Genomic DNA, 17139 nt, shown 5'->3' with positions numbered 1-17139 from the left:
TTCTCCCCCATTTATACTGAAGTAAGACGCCAACCTTGGCTTAATCCTCATGCAGCCACAGTGTGAACACGTATTCAGATTGACACATGAGACTTCGATTAGCTCTGGCTACCAGGAACCCAGCTACAAAAAAACTCTCCCACTGGTACAAGGTGTCAACAAGATCCATCCCTCAGATTGAGCCCGTATACTGGTGCTGTGAAGATGGGGATGATGCCTCAGATTTCTTGGTTTTGAGATGGAGTGAAGTGAGACATCCATCAAGCTGGTGTGAGGTCACAAAGACCTCAGACCAGCTTGGCCCTGTTAAGTTCCTACTCCATCGCAGTGAGTCTCTGGTGAGTATCACAAGCACTCCTTTCTCAGATTCTTTATTTTAGTAGCCCGTTCTTGTATCCCAAAATGGTAATGGATGGAATTCCAGAAGACCAGTGAATACCAAACGATTCTTAGTTCTGTTGCTTCACTAGTTGTATCCCAGGGACTTATGTATAGTACCGTCTCAGTTGTGTAGAGGTCCTTTTAAACCACTAGAGGAGGTAGATGTGAAATTCCTATCACTCAAGACATGTTTCCTAGTGGCCATTACATCTGGCAAGAGAGTGAGTGACCTTCAAGCATCTACAGCAATTGATCCGGATCTAATATTTCTGAAGGAAAGTCTTTCTGAGGACCTTACCATCCTTTTCTCCCAAAGTCCCATCAGTCCACAATGCAAATCAACTACTTTAACTGCCATTTTTCCATCCAGAATATTCTTCGGGGCAGGAGGAGAGTCTTCATTTATTAGATGTGGGTAGGGCTTTAAAGATCTCGGTCAACTGGACTCCAAAGTTTAGGCAGAAGAAGCGGCTTTTTATTTAATTTGTTAGTACTAACAAGGGACTCAAGTTATCTAGATCCTCCATCTCTAAATGGATTAGAGCAGCGGTTCTCAACCTGTGGGTCGCGACCCCGGCGGGGGTCGAACGACCAAAACACAGGGGTCGCCACATACCTCCCAACCGTCCCGGTCGGTGGGAGGTATGTCCCGGTTTCAACTGATCAGCGCCCGGAGGACGCCGATGAGTTGAAAACACAGGCGATTAAAGGATTATACTGTGTGGGAGCACATGAAAAATGAATGGGCGGAGTCAACATAAAAGCGGGCGGAGCTAAATTCGCCACGGGGCGCTGCGCACACGGTATATTTTCTCCCTCTTGCTAATCTTCAAAAGTTGGGAGGTATGCCTAAAGCCATCAGAAAATACATATTTCTGATGGCTTTAGCCATTGAGAAGCCGCACTACTGTCTGCAGCAGCGCTATTCAGCTGGAACACACGCCGTTATGGACGTGTGTTCCAAACTGAATGGGGTCACCGCAACATGAGGAACTGTATTGCAGGGTCACGGCATTAGAAAGGTTGAGAACCACTGGATTAGAGAGACAATCACTGTATTGTATGAAGAAGCCCAGCTTCCGGTACATGAGGTTATTAAAGCCTGAGCTATGTCGTCTTCTTGGGCAGAAAGAGGTTCTCTCTCTATGGACCACATCTGTAGAACAGTCTCCTGGTCCTCTTCCCATAACTTCATTACACATTACATGTTGGACATTCTGGGAACAGAAGAATCAGCCTTTGGAAGAGTGGTTATATAATCCACGTTTTCCTCCTTCCCCAAGTGGTTAATTGATTTATCCCACAGATGCTGTTGTAGGACGTCGAGGAAAGTGAAGTTTCTACTCACGGTAAATTCTCTTTCCCTTAGTCTGAATAAACAACACGTATAACCCCCTCTCCTCCATTCCAATTTTTCTTTCTTCAGAAGTTTTTAGTGGGTGTCATTTCTGTATTAATTTAGAAGAAACACAATCTAGTCAGGAGGTTAGTGCTAGTTTTAGGCGTTGGGGCTAGTTATAGGCAATAGGGCTAGTTATAGGCACCAGGACCTAGCTATAGGCGTTGGGACTAGTTATAGGTGTCAGGGCTAGTTATAGGCACCAGGACCTAGCTATAGTCTTTGGGGCTAGTTATAGGTCTTAGGGCTAGTTATAGGTGCCAGGACCTAGATATACGCGTTGGGGCTAGTTATAGTTGATATATTGCTGCTAAAAAACAAAAAGGTCAACTTCAGAGATTACTTTCAGCTGACTTCCTGGTAGTTAAAACATCTTTTAGTGCTTGACGCTCCCCTCCTTCCTTAGGTTCTCAATTAGCTCCTGGTACTCTTCTAGGGTGGCTGGGGGTTCTTCATTCCAGCAGTGCCGTTAGTTCTCCTCATTTCTTCCACTTGTTGGTTTTGTGCCCTTTGTAGGAGAAGTGTAGGAGGTATCTTCTCTCTACACACTGTGTATAGTTGGTGGATGTGGCATGCTAATATCTGCATTTAACCGTGGAACGCAAACCGCGGACTCCATTTATTTCTATTTTGTACATTACCTTGTAGATCTAATTTGATGATGTCTGACCAAAACGTTCACTACTATTGATCTACAGCTCAGCTTGTGTACCATTACCTCCCTAATGCATGGCGTGTTAATTATTGTATTTGGGTTGAAGTCACAAATTAAAATTCTTTTCATTTTTTCACACAAACAAACGTGTGTGCGGCAGAATTATTATCCTCAACATAAAGATAGGCCATTAATACTGTGAGCTGGAAAAGAACTCCTTATTCCTCTTTTATTGATTTCCAGATGGCAGTCTATCTGATGTAAGAAGACGGACATGTCACATATTTGTTTGGATTGCTTGGAAGGGTAAATGTCATCTGAATGCTTTATTCTTTCTTAGCCTCATTCATGTATGTAAGAGACAGCACAGAGTAAATAAAGTTATAGAATAAATGACTTCTCCCAGCTGGATCTGCACCTGTAGCAGACGCCAACATCTGATGATGCCTCAGAGACTTCATTGATGAGCCTATATTTTTAGCTATACTGAAGCTCCTACTACAGTGGAGCTTCGCACACTGGGGAATCACCCAAAATATGGCTCTTGTACTTTTTATATTATTGGACATTGAACAGGATTTCCCACATTCCAAATATGTACAACAAGATTCAATTTGGTTGTGATAGTTTCCACAGAAAGGTGTTTTCTTCTCCCCAATATTAATTCTCAGATGATTAGAGAGACTTGAAATTAAAGATTTGGACATGAAGATGGCTTCTCTCCTTTACGATTTCTCTACATGTCTTCTCTGATGCTTAAGAAGATTTGAGTTAGTTGTAAAATCTTTTCCACAATGAGAACAAGAAAATGGCTTCTCTCCTGTGTGAATTCTCTGATGTTCAATTAGACCCAGCCTCTGGGTAAAACGTTTCCCACATTCCAAACATAAAAATAGCTTCTCTCCCGTGTGAATTCGCCGATGTCGAGTTAGATAGGATTTCTGTGAAAAATACTTACAACATTCTTGGCAATAAAAAGACTTTTTTGCTGTGTGTATTCTCTCATGTTCAACCAGACCCGCTTTATGGATAAAACATTTTCCACATACAGTACATGAAAATGGCCTCTCTCCGGTGTGAATTTTCTGATGTTGAACTAGATGGGATTTCTGAATAAAACATTTACTGCATTCTAAACACGAAAACGGTCTCTCCCCAGTGTGAATTCTCTGATGTTTCTGAAGTTCTAGATTTCTTGTGAAAGTTTTCAAACATTCTGTACATAAAAATCGTTTCTGATTTCTTTTGTGCATTACATTAGATTTGCTCGGTTGCTCGGATTCGGCTGGCTGGTCTCTGCTGTCAGGGAATGAGGGTAGTTTTGTTCTAGTGGAGTTTTCTCCAGAAGTATCTTGGATAATATCGCTAAACGTCGCATTGAAACCTTGAGGTATAAGAAGAGGTCCATCTGAGCCACCTATTAAAAAAGAAAACACAAAGATAATCTATATTTTATAACACTTTAGTATATATGTGTAATAAGTGCTATCAGGAGTACAGGGGTCTGGTGACCACCATTACTATTCATCGTCACCCAAAGATTTCACTGAAATATTACTGTGTCCATCAGTTATTAGATATATCAAACTGAAATGGCTGCTGCAAACACCAAAATATTTAGAACTAAAAATGATTAAAATTAATAGGGGTGCCCAAACTTTTTCATAGGACTGTATATATATATATATATATATATATATATATAGTATTTATCATACATATATTTATCCTCCATCCCTTGTTGTTGTAAGTCCAGTCATTTCATTAAAATCAGGAAGCGACTAGAGGCTGTTATCTTTGCAAAAGGAGGAGCTACTAAATATTAATGTCACTTTTCTGTTGAGGTGCCCATACTTTTGCACTGGTCAAATTTTGGTTTAATGCATATTGCACATTTTCTGTTAGTACAATAAACCTCATTTCAATCCTGAAATATTACTGTGTCCATCAGTTATTAGATATATAAAACTGAAATGGCTGCTGCAAACACCAAAATATTTAGAACTAAAAATGATTAAGATTAATAGGGGTGCCCAAACTTTTTCATAGGACTGTATATATATATATATATATATATATATATAAAAAAATATATATATATTATAAATTATTTATTTATTTTTTGTTTTGCTACTCACCCGGGCTGATATCTATAGGAATTTCCTCCTCCTTCCATTGCTGATCACAAAAAACATTTGTGTTTTTCCCTTTTCTGATATCTTCAGCTTTAATTTTAGTCAGATTTGTAACCTATTTTAACAAGTGAAATAGATAATATACAATTCAAGGGACAGATAGAGAATTTTAGTCAAAAACAAAGATCAACATAAAAAAATTCAATGGCAACAGTATTCATTTTTGCCAGCTAACAACTTTTTACACTGGCCATCGTAGCTGATATCTCCACAATACCAAGACTCCTTCATAACATGTAGGTACATTAAATGGAGCAGGATCAGTGGCTGCCAGCAACCTCCAAATCTTTTGGCTATAAGCAGTTCTATTCAGCAATCTGCTCTACTATAATATAATACAGTGTTCAAGGCAGAATGAAGTCTCCTCTACAGATCATATAAAGTATTTGGTAAAATCGCTGTACCATTTACCTGACAAATCTGCTTTATCTCAGGACAATCCTGGAAACAGAGTGGGCTGGGACATTGCTTACTGGATCCATCTACAGGAAACACACACATTGACAAACACATGTTTTTTATTTACTTGCCTTAAAAGCCACAGTCTTTTTGCTATCCCTACTGGTTAGAAAGTGAAAAGGTTACTTGAGAAGAAACAGAGCACAATGAATCCCTTATTGAAATCCCTAGCTATCGGCTGCAATTTATAGGGAACACTGGCTATACTTTATTTCCTTGCAGCGCCATCACAGGGGTCGTTCTGCATTACATAGTACCCATCTAAATGAATAGTTGTCTGTGTAATGCAGAACAAGACATTTCCTCCAAAGTGAGGGACACTTGTTATAATTGCTCAAAATACGAGGATCTTTAAGAGGATTCCCCCTCTTAACATTCAGTTCACTAATAGGATGTAAAAATGGGTTTTCTAAAAAGCTAAAGTCTCTTCTTACCTGGTGATATAAAAGTCTCATGATTTTCCATCATGACGTCCTTGTGTCCTTCTATATACTCCCACTCCTCCATGGAGAAATAGACAGCGACATCCTGACACCTTATATGAACCTGACAACACAATGATACAGTCATCACCAGACACGTCATCCCTTACGTTACTCTCTGATGTCCCAGCATTCCCAGCAGCGCTCACCTCTCCAGTCAGCAGCTCTATGATCTTCTTGGTCAGGTCCAGGATTTTCTGCTCATTGTTTTTGTCATATATCAGTGAATTAGATGAAGGCTTTATAATAGGACTCTTGGTGTCTCCCCATCCTTCTGACACATGGGCACTGTTGCTGGGGGTCATACACTCACTAGAAGTTTCCACTACTGTATACTTCTGCACATGAAAGAGATCTTTATAAATATCAGTGGATAAATTCCCAGAATATCTCACATTCCAAGTCATGTCACATGTGACATAAGATACAGACGTCCTCACCTTTCCAGTAATCAGATAGATGATCTCCAGCGTAAGATTTAATATTTCATTGGCCATCTTATATGTATCCTTATCCCGTGCTGATGGACCAGTCAGAAAACTGTTAGCTGTCTTGTAAGGAATGCATCAACTACCAGGACCATACAGTGCAGGGACCTGGAAAGAGAAGGAATCCTAAGGTTACGTTTATATCTGTGTTATAGGTTCCATAAGGAGTCTCCACTGGAGATTCTGCCGAAAATCACAAATACAAATAGCACAGCATCCTGCTTTATGTCATCCAGCTACATGACAAGAACCAAAACTCCATTATAATCCATGGGCTCCATTGGTGCCTGTTATGTTACGGCTCCACCCGCAGCTTACATTCTGCCATATTAAAGATGAATTCCCAAGATCGACTGGACTTAAAGGGAACCCATGAGGGATACAAAGTAAAGCAGCAGGATTGCCATATAAACCATACATAGGAGTGCCATACAAAGGAGCACCATACAAGCCATACATAGGAGCACCATACAAGCCATACATAGGAATGCCTTGGCATACATAGGAGTGCCATATAAGCCATACATAGGAGCGTCATACAAGCCATAAATAGGAGTGCCATACAAGCCATACCTAGGAGTGCCATACAAGCCATACATAGGAGTGCCATACAAGCCATACATAGGAGTGCCATACAAGCCATACCTAGGAGTGCCATACAAGCCATACCTAGGAGTGCCATACAAAGGAGCACCATACAAGGCATACATAGGAGTGCCATACAAGCCATATAAACCATACATAGGAGTGCCATACAAGCCATATATAGGAGCGTCATACAAGCCATACATAGCTAAGGACTGTGCATGTATATGTGACATCCATACTACAATACATGGTCACTAAGGCGGGTTCTCCATGTATGACAATGAATGACCTTAGGATAGGTTACTCTGGGTGGTTTAGGCCATCAGAAGATTACTGGAGCCCCAGACACTCAGCTGACAACATCCCTTTAAGACAAACTAATAGACCAGTCCTGAGGAGATGAGTCAGTCACATGACCTCAGCCTTCTTACACATGCACAATACAATACAATAGAGCAGACATGCCCTGACCAGGAATCTGTAGCAGCAGAGGTTACGTCTACAGGACCAATCACATATGTGGAGATCAGTGGTAGATATTTTCACTGTGAGGAGTTAAGGACCTGTGATGATGTCACTGTCATGTGATCAGTAATGTGTACAGGATAACAGTACAGTGGCTACAGGACCTGCTTTGATGATGTCATAGTCACGTGATCAGCAAGGTTTATGGCCTAATTATAGATTTATTGGTCAAGGAGACGGCCACCTAGCTCCAGCTAATGGCTACAGGCAGCCGCCTCCTAATCAGCAAGCCATGCCAGTGGTCACATGATAGATCTCACAGGACCTGTCGGGGGTCTTCCCCACAGATCTCCCTACATCCATTAACTCCTTCCTGCTGGTGACATTTATCAATTTTCATTTTTGACTCCTCTCCTTCCAAACCCCATAACATTTTTAGTTTTCTGTTCTCGGAGGCATATCAGAGCTTAAAGGGATTCTACCACTAAAACACATTTTTTTCTAGTTAACACGTCGGAATAGCCTTTAGAAAGGCTATTCGTCTCCTACCTTTGGATGGGCTCTCCGCCGCGCCATTCGTTCAAAATACTGGTTTGTACCGGTATGCTAATGAGTTCTCTCGCAGCGATGGGGGCGTCCCCATTGCAGCTCGAAAACCGACCGCAGCGCCGCCTCTATGGTCTTCTGTATCCTCCCCTTGCTTCTTCAGCGTCCTGTCGGAGGCCTGCACAGTACTCTCTGTTCGGCGAAGATTACCGAACGTACTGTGCATGCGCGAAATTGCAGTGACCGCACTATGGATTTCGCGCATGCGCAGTACGTTCGGCAATCTTCGCCGAACAAAGCGTACTGCGCAGGCCTCCGACAGGACACTGAAGAAGCAAGGGGAGGATACAGAAGACCATAGAGGCGGCGCTGCGGTCGGTTTTCGAGCTGCAATGGGGACGCCCCCATCGCTGCGAGAGAACTCATTAGCATACCGGTACAAACCAGTATTTTGAACGAATGGCGCGGCGGAGAGCCCATCCAAAGGTAGGAGACGAATAGCCTTTCTAAAGGCTATTCCGACGTGTTAACTAGAAAAAAATGTGTTTTAGTGGTAGAATCCCTTTAATGTTTGCAAGAATAAATTGTCCTTCATAACAGCACGCAACAATGATTTTGCTACTGAGAGAAAAATATGTGGATTTAGTTGTCGGCTTGAAGAATCGGACATCTTTGTAATCGGACACTTAAGGACAGACACGGACACTAAAGGACACTACATGATGTCCCATTAAAAATAATGCAAATTGTAAACGGACACAGCTATTGTCCGACACTAAAATCATGCGTGGACATTAGCATTGGACACTAGCTGTTGGACACCAACGCTAGTGTGAACCCAGCTTTACAGAGTAGGGATTTACTTTCTTGTCACCCTTTAGAATAGCGAATATTTATATGCAGTGTTGCAAACTCTTGTTCTGTAGTTTGTAAGTTCTCCATTTATTTTATGGACTTTAAAACCAATAAAAATATATTGTTAAAAAAATGGTAATAGAAAAGAAGTTCTGAACTACAGAACCGTAAGCTTGTCCTCAGTAGTAGTAAAAACAATGGACACCTTCCTGTAAAGGGCGAACTGACCACCCAAAAGACTACGACTCGCTGGATACAGAAGTGCCTGGCTACACTTAGGGCAGATCCCATCAGACTAATCTTATTGATTTCTATTACACACAAGTGTTGGATGAAGGAGGTGCCATAGATATGGCTGACACTAAGTTCACACCAACTTTCAGGTCTGCTTGGGGACTCAAAAAACAGAAAGCTAGGCCACACAAAAAGCGGTTACCAGCGGAAAAATGCAGAGAACGCACAGCAAGCGGAAATGCTGATCGCATAGCGAGCACTAGTGTGAACCTGGCCTGAGAGACGAGTCTCGTTACTGGTTTTCTTGCTCTGCAGAGCTCAGAAGACTATTACAAAGGGATTTCAATAGGGAGCTGTATGGAAGCCAGAAGAGTCAGCTCTTTTATGTCTTCGGAGCCGAATGATCGAACCCAATACAAAGAGCAGAAATTCCCATCACAAGCGACGTCTCCTCTCCTTACTCCTCCCCTCATGTCACTGATCACATGACCATCACATCATCAAAGGTCCTGTACACACTGGGATCTGACGTTTACAGAGAAGTTAGTGCGCCTTGTATCTACCCTTCTATTTATGTGTATATACTGTATATATAAGTGTGTATGTAATGTGTGTATTTACTGTATATATAAGTGTATGTGTAACGTGTGTATATACTGTATATATCAGTGTGTATGTAACGTGTGTATATACTATATATATATTAGTGCGTATGTAATGTGTTTATATTATATATATAAGTGTATGTGTAACGTGTGTATATACTGTATACATCAGTGTGTATGTAATGTGTGTATACACTGTATATATTAGTCAGTAATGCTGGGTAGTCAGCACATATGTAAGATGTCAGTGACAGAGGCTATTAGCAGGTAGACTTTGGGTGAGCCCCCAGAACAAGCTCCTCTGGTCCTAGGTCCTTCAGTCTGACACTGAGTGTATAAACTATATTAGTGTAAATGTAAAGTGTGTGTATGCACTGTATCTATTAGTACGTATGTATATAAAGTGTCTATATAACCCCTTCCCACCGCTGCCTTTTATAATTTTCATTTTTCACTCATCATCTTTCCAAAAGCCATAACTTTTTGATTATACTATTAACAGAGCCATACGAGAGCTTAATTTTTGTGGGACAAATTGTACTTTGTAATGGTCCCGTTTAATAATCTGTATGTTGTACAGCTGGAAATTCCACCATAGAAACCGATGAGAATTGATGGAGAGAAAAGTCCTACACTATAGTCTATGTAGAGGATAGTGCCAGTGTCTCCTATTGTATGTAAAGTATGTTACTATACTGTATATATAAGTGTGTATGTGTGTGGTGTATGAGAAGTGTGTATAGATTGTGTATATTAAAATGTGTATGTAAAGTGCAATGGCATTAGCGCTACTTGTTACAAGGTGATATAGAAGGCTCTATACAAGCATTCATTGCTCTACTTCACTACAGACATTTTTTTCATCATTTTTCTTTCTTTCCATTCAGGTCCCAGCAGTTGAGATCTCCACCAGTTGGCGTCCATCATAGCCATCATCACAAGATAATTGTCTGGATTTTGATGGACACTGGGGATGGATAAGGACAGGAAAATAATGGCCAACAAGATTTTAAAACTTACCTTGGAAATTATCTACCTGCTTACTGGAGAGGTGAGTGGTGTCAGGAGTCTACTGCCCTATTCTATACAGAGGAGAAGACGTACCAACATATAGCAGCTTCATAGATGCCAAGTAGTCGGGTGCAGGTAGCAGCTGTGACCACTAGGGAAGTGAGTTTGAGAGAGACACCATGTTACTACTAGAGGGAAGAGAAAGGAGTCGCTACTAACTGGAGCTCTAATCTAACGTTTCTATGATATATGATGTAAAAATATATATATACAGTGCTGTACTAGACAGGTGTGGTACAAATGCTTTCAGAAATAGAAGTGTTAATAGTTTATTTTTAGCAATTAAAATGAAAAAATGAGGAATGTAAATCCCATCAATATTTGGTGTGACCTTTGCCCTTTAGAGGAGTCCTGAAAGTGATGGTATGGCCTGGTATGGTATACAGTACAAGTGACGTGTAATGTAGTTGCCCAAAGTTTGGTAGGTGAGTGCGGGGTGGAGCCAAGACCCGCTGCATGTCCTGCATAGTACTAGAATCCCGGACATACAGCAGGTCCCAGCTCAACCCCGCACTTTGCTCACCTTATCCCGATGAGCAACAACCAAGCGTCAGTGTTGTGGAGCCGGCTGGCGGGTCCTGGCCCAACCCCGGGCACTCCTTGGCTCCACAGCAGCTGCTGACTCCTCGCCGCCAGTACGCAGACCAGTGCAACATGCCCAGCAGCCCGGTACTGGTCCGCAGACTGGCGGTTGGGGACCCCTGATCTAGTCTATCTGAGATTACATGAAGAGTAATGGATGGGAGAATAGGGACTAGCGGGAGCTGCTGGACTGATAACAGAGCGTCATTCTCTGAACCTGTAGTAGAGGTGAGTAGTAAGTCACTCACCACCCCACACCCTTCAGATACAAGAACACTACTTCAGAGAGTGAGCCTCTAATCCCTGATCAGTCCAGTCCCGCTGTTCCCGATTCTCTTCTTCTTTACCCTATACTTACCTCTAGCTACCAGACATATGTCTTCAGCCTAGGGAAGGAGCAGCAGTTGTGCCCTCCAAGGATTCTACCGTTACACACCTTCACCAGAGTTGTCTGTCTACACAATCTCCTAAGGTGCGGATATTCACCTATTGCCCCTGGGTCACTTTGTCCTAACTTATTTTGGGCCTACTGAACCACAAGGCACCATTTAGATTTATTAGTGTCTCTTTTTATATACAGGATTACATGGTAGTGAAGAAGACATCTGGTGAAAGCAAAACACCCAACAACAATCTGCATACATCTGAAGAATGGGGAAATATCCAAAGTCCGAACCCAGAATCCCAACCCAATGAGCAGAAGATTTTAGATTTAACCCACCAGATCATCGAGCTGCTGACTGGAGAGGTGAGCGTGGCTGGGACATGATGAACATATCGCGGTGTTTCTATTGCCTATGAGCATGTCAAGGTGAAGATGTCATGATTTATTTCTCCCTTTCAGGAGTACTTAGAAGAAGATAAAGAATCCTACAGAGAAGCCTCAGAGAACCACAAGCCACTCACATTACTAGGTAAGAGAAGACTTTCACTAGGTTTTTGCGGGTAACCCTTAAATAGTCCCTCTCATTTCTGCTTCAGTATCTACCTGAGATGTAGCAGAGCTGTGTGCTCAACTCTGCTACACCTGAGATCGGACCACAATGGTGACTGCTGTGGACCAGTCTTAGATAACGCCCCCTCACAGACGAGCCTCCGGCAGAACCAGCGTTGATTGGCTGAATGCTGTACATTTGGCCAATCAACGATGGTCAATGCATTCCTATGAGAAATAATCAGCTCCCACATAACGCAAGCTGCCAAGAATCCCGACTAGCATATAATGGGCTGCCACGAGATGTGCTTGCAGGTGAAGTTTGAAAGTGATGAGACCTTGCCAGCCCGAGCTAAATGCGAGAGTAAGTTCAATGCAAACACATCGTGGCAGCGCACCATATGCTAGTCGGGATCGCTGGCAGCTTGCGGTATGCGGGAGCTGACTTTTTCCCATAGGAATGCACTGACCGTACTCTTGCATGTATCTCGGGCTGGCAAGGAAGGTATATAGAGCCCCAAAGAGCTGTTTGAGTAAGATTCCTACCTAAATAAAGCTAATTCCTAGCTAACCCTGCCAGTACATCTATCCCTGTCTCACAGTCACATAGTTCACAGTCTCATATGACCCAGATCTGAAATCCACTATTCGTATAAAGTGGAGGTCACCTGATTTAGCCAGCCAATTACTTTTTCTGATTATTTTCGATGCCTCCATTGTCGTAGTTCCTGTCCCACCTCCCCTGCACAGTTATTGGTATAAAAAAAGCGCCAGGGAAGGTGGGAGGGGATACAAATTTTTACTGTGTTTGCAGTGTGGTATTCGATTGGAATCGAATATCACGAACAGCCTGATATTCGATCGAATAGCTATTCGATCGAACGCTGTTCGCTCATCTCTACTTGTAATGTCTACTTGTGACATTAAAATAAAATGGAAAAAGTTATGAAAGCAGGAATGTAAAGAGGGTTAAATGTTACTGGTTTAAGGCTAAAATATGTTCGATCACTAAAGTTATGTGCCAGCTATATTCAAAATGTGCAATAAAACCATTTTCTGGAGGGTTTTTGTCATTTTAATGTGACTGTGAAGAGTTTTCTTGGAATTACTAATTTATGACCTATACATAGGATGGGTCACCAATATCTCATCTGTTTAGGTCCAATACCCAGGACCCCCAGAGATCAGCTGTTCAGAGTTGAAGCAGTGCTTAGCGAGTGCCACTTTAACATCACAGGACTGTGATGTTTGCAGCTCTGTCCCATTCAAGTAACTAGGGCTGAACTGCAATACCAAGCACAACCCTTATACAATGTATGGAACTGTGCTTGGTATTCAGTAAAGAGGTGAAGGAGCTCATCCCAATGCCATGGCCTCTTCAAACAGCTGACATGTTGGTGTCCTCAGGATAGGTCATCAACTTGTAACTCTTGTAAAACTCCTTTAACACTGCTTCCTTTTTACATACAGTCACATATATTCACTCGCTGTGTCTGGGTCTCCTACAGATGGATCCATTAAGGAGAATGTACCAGAGAGACGCCCAAGCTCTTTTTATTCACAGGACTGTCCTGATGAAGATTACAAGGTTCCTTTGGATCACCAGGTATATAGAGCTGTGGTCTCTACAGATCCTCTAGATTGATGTTGGCTCCTACTAGTGTACACAGTTTCTTATTTAATCACTTATTGAATCAGGATGAAGATCTGATCAATATTAAAGTTGAAGTCATAGCAGAAGACGAAGAAGAGATATATATGAGGGATGACGATCGGTGTAAGGAGGAGGAAACTCCTGTCAACATCAGTCAGGGTGAGTACTCACCTGTTGAGATAGACATGAGACGCTACTACAAGATGCCCCATGCGGACCCTGCTCTTTATTTATCTTCATGTCCAGCCTCACACATATGGTTTTTCTAAGGTATAGAAGATGGGGATTGTCAGCCTCACATACATGACGTTTCCATACAACTATCCTTTAATACTAACACAGAACCAGCAGTTATGACCTCCTGGTCCAGGCTTGTATCTACACAAGGTTCAGTTGACTTGAGAGGTTTCTTAAAATGTTTTTCCCATAGACATTTATCATCTATAGACAGGTTACATGATAACTGTATGATTTTTGAGCACTCACAACTATCACAGGATCAGATGTCCCCTGTGTGAATGAAATGGTAGTGCACATGTGTGACCATCACTCCAATTACTTCCATGGACCTAAAAGAAAGAGCTGAGTACAGTCCTCTGTCACTTCTATAGCAGTGATTGGAGCAGTGGTCACGTACGCACACAGGGGACTTGGTAAACTCCTGGCTGCTGACTGGTGTGGGCGTCAACGGTCAGACCCCTATGGTCTCTACCTTCTGTAAAATGGAGTGACCACCATCACGTCACTGGCTTCTGGAGAAGTATAAATGCTGCGCATGCTCTTATATCCTACCCTGATGATGCCACCATATTGCCTAATGTGTCCTGCTGCCTAAGCTGGTAATTTACGGTTATCTAAGGAATTTTCTAAGAAGGAAACCATGTCAGTATACCTTACAGGCCAAATGTATTTGTGTCAGAATGAGTCTTAGCCAGGAAGTGTACAGCTTGTATGTGCTGAACTGTCTAAGCTGCTGATCACTGGAGAGTTCGCTCTCACAAAGTGTCCATGATGTGGTCTTCTGCATCTAAACCTCCTGCAAAATTTGTAGTCAGTGCAGGGGGAATATTAGACAACTTCACCCTGATATCGCCCTGGAGAGCAGCCGATTATAGTACAGGAATCCTTATGCTAGGAAAGTTGTATATGATATCGTCTTGGAAGCCACTAGATAATAGATTTGCTCTTCTTCCTCACAGACGGCTCCTACAAGAACTCGGAGAGTGATCTTTTTACACCGTTAAACTTTAAAATAGAAGATAAAGATATTACACAATATTCTCCAAGTGAACTACCCATTCCCCAAAATATACCCCAAGAACTTCCCGCTTCAGATGCACTACCTGAACTCTGGGACCATGAAGAGCCCCCTGATACATCCCACATCGTGGCACAAAGTACTGATCATAGAGGATATAAAACCTTTCAGTGTTTGGAATGTATGAAATCTTTCGCAAAGAAATCCGTTCTCGTAGAACATCTGAGAATTCACACGGGGGAGAAACCATTCGCATGTTCAGATTGTGGGAAACGTTTTACTCAGAGATCAAATCTTGCCCAACATCAGAGAATTCACACAGGGGAGAATCCATTTATGTGTTTGGAATGCGGGAAATGTTTTTCCAAAAAATCGAACCTAATTCGACATCAGAGAATTCACAGAGGCGAGAAGCCGTTTGCATGTCCTGGTTGTGGGAAATGCTTTACAAGTAAAAGCCAGCTCGAGGTACATCAGAGAATTCACACAGGAGAGAAGCCTTTTACATGTATGGATTGTGGGAAATGTTTTATTCAGAAGTCAGACCTTGTGAGACATCAGAGAGTTCACTCGGATTCAAGAGTCAGCTCAGTTCCTCAATTCTCAGTGTTGGAAGGAGTTAGTATTGATGTCCCACAGCCCCGAATTATAGCTACTTGAAGTTGAACTAGAAGGAAGACGGACTGTAGGATGGAGCCAAACTATCACCTTGAATTACAGGGCCTATGATATGCCTGAATCCTGCTGAACTCCCAGAGAGCTGGATGTGTGGTGGCCACTTCTCGTTCCATGGTTACTGAATAGAAAAATTAAATTTTGGAATGTGATTGTGGAATTTTCATTATTGCATTCCATTTATAGGAGTTTTTCTTACCCTAAATGTTCATTTTCCATATCCCTTATAAATGCATCTTGATCTGAATTCTAGGGCTGTGGAATGAGAGTCAGGGCCAGTTTTGGAGGAAGTTGGAAGAGAGTTACCGACTCTGATTTCAAAATAAAATGATTATTATTAGAGATAAGCGAACAGATTCGATATTCGTTTAGAATAGCCCCTCAATATTCGACTATTCGAACGAATATTAAATCCCATGGGGAAAAAAGCTTTGTTTCAGGGGAAACCACTATTCGACTCAGGAGAGTCACCAAGTCCACTATGACACCTCAGCAAATGATGCCAACACTTCTGGAATTCAACTGGGACAGCAGGGGAAGCATGTCTGGGGGCATCTAACATGCCCAAGTCCCTGTATTACGCCACTATCTCGTTGTTATCCCTGTCAGCTTGCGATATGCGGGAGCTGACTTTTTCCCATAGGAATGCATTGACCAGCATTGATTGGCTGAATGCCATACAGTGTACAGCATTCGGCCAATCAACATTGTTTCTGCCGGAGGCTCATCTGTGAGGAGGCGGAGTCTAAGATTGGTCCACATCGTGGTCCGATCTCAGATGTAGCAGAGTTGAACGCACAGTTCTGCTACACCTGAGATGCAGCAGAGCTGACTGTGTGCTGAACCCTGCTACATTTCAGTGGCCCCTGCTTTGAGAAGTTTGATGAATAAAGCGACTTTAATAAAAAAAAAAAAATCTGAACAAGGATTACAAATGTTTAGTCTCAGACCATGGACCGATTTCCATGGCAGTATGGTGGGTGAGTGCAGCGCTGCAGCCTTGGGGTGGAATCTGACCAAAAGACATCTGCAAGGAGTTTATATGTTCTCCATGGGTTTGAGTGGGTTAGCCCCCACACTCCAGACATACTGATAGGGAACATAGATTGTGAGCCCTATATGGGACAGTGACTGACAAAGTGCTGCAGAATATGATGGCACAAAATAAGGAATTCTTTCTGGCACAATGAAGTATACAGCGCCTGTATGGGAACCTTTTTCTACTTTCTCCTGTACCATGACGTGGTGACATGGGTCTAATAAGACTGGCACCACAGTATAGGGCAGCACCCCACAGTGGGTGATAAGGGAATCATGTGAGCAGCCCTATTGTAGGGAATTTGGTGGGGTACACACCCATAGTATATTACAGGATGAGGCATCCACCCCTGTTCATTTTATGATTGAATTCTGATGGTCTATAGTAATGATTCCATATCACATTCATTGAAAACCCCTTTAAAGAGGACCTTTCACCATATCCGGGCACATGCAGTGTTATATACTGCTGGAAAGCTGACAGTGCGCTGAATTCAGCGCACTGTCGGCTTTCCCGATCTGTGCCCGGTGTGAAGAGCTTACGGCCCGGTACCGTAGCTCTTCTATGGTCAGAA

At 42.4% G+C, this 17139-nt stretch overlaps 2 protein-coding genes across 2 annotated transcripts in view; one reads left to right on the top strand and one right to left on the bottom strand.

Annotated features, from left to right (window-relative positions):
• Positions 1 to 9147, bottom strand: part of LOC142219185 (uncharacterized) — a 31263-nt gene extending 22116 nt beyond the window's left edge. Inside the window, exons 1-7 of the mRNA XM_075288137.1 lie at positions 9018 to 9147; positions 6012 to 6167; positions 5721 to 5909; positions 5524 to 5635; positions 5042 to 5112; positions 4574 to 4685; positions 3165 to 3852 (exon numbers count right to left, since the gene is read on the bottom strand). Of these exons, the coding sequence (XP_075144238.1) occupies positions 3165 to 3852; positions 4574 to 4685; positions 5042 to 5112; positions 5524 to 5635; positions 5721 to 5909; positions 6012 to 6068 (1229 nt within the window). The 5' untranslated portion in view covers positions 6069 to 6167; positions 9018 to 9147. The remainder of the gene's footprint in view (positions 1 to 3164; positions 3853 to 4573; positions 4686 to 5041; positions 5113 to 5523; positions 5636 to 5720; positions 5910 to 6011; positions 6168 to 9017) is intronic.
• A 91-nt stretch (positions 9148 to 9238) lies between these two features.
• Positions 9239 to 16187, top strand: LOC142183066 (uncharacterized). Its single transcript, XM_075257973.1, has 7 exons — positions 9239 to 9289; positions 10240 to 10403; positions 11586 to 11753; positions 11850 to 11919; positions 13448 to 13545; positions 13638 to 13752; positions 14793 to 16187. The coding sequence occupies exons 2-7, from the start codon at positions 10326 to 10328 to the stop codon at positions 15509 to 15511; spliced, it is 1248 nt and encodes a 415-aa protein (XP_075114074.1). The 5' UTR covers positions 9239 to 9289; positions 10240 to 10325; the 3' UTR covers positions 15512 to 16187.
• Positions 16188 to 17139: the final 952 nt, after the last annotated feature.

This window comes from Leptodactylus fuscus, chromosome 10, assembly GCF_031893055.1.
Source record: "Leptodactylus fuscus isolate aLepFus1 chromosome 10, aLepFus1.hap2, whole genome shotgun sequence".
Lineage (NCBI taxonomy): Eukaryota > Metazoa > Chordata > Amphibia > Anura > Leptodactylidae > Leptodactylus > Leptodactylus fuscus.
The sequence above is the reverse complement of the archived record's forward strand: the minus strand, read 5'-3'. Positions and strand labels throughout refer to the sequence as shown.

Bases quoted from the DNA above. Each gene is read 5' to 3' on its own strand.
- LOC142183066 (XM_075257973.1), top strand. From the start codon at position 10,326: ATGGATAAGGACAGGAAAATAATGGCCAACAAGATTTTAAAACTTACC. The intron at 11,920-13,447 runs GTAAGAGAAGAC...GGTCTCCTACAG, and splicing joins CAAGCCACTCACATTACTAG to ATGGATCCATTAAGGAGAAT. The intron at 13,753-14,792 runs GTGAGTACTCAC...TCTTCCTCACAG, and splicing joins TCCTGTCAACATCAGTCAGG to ACGGCTCCTACAAGAACTCG.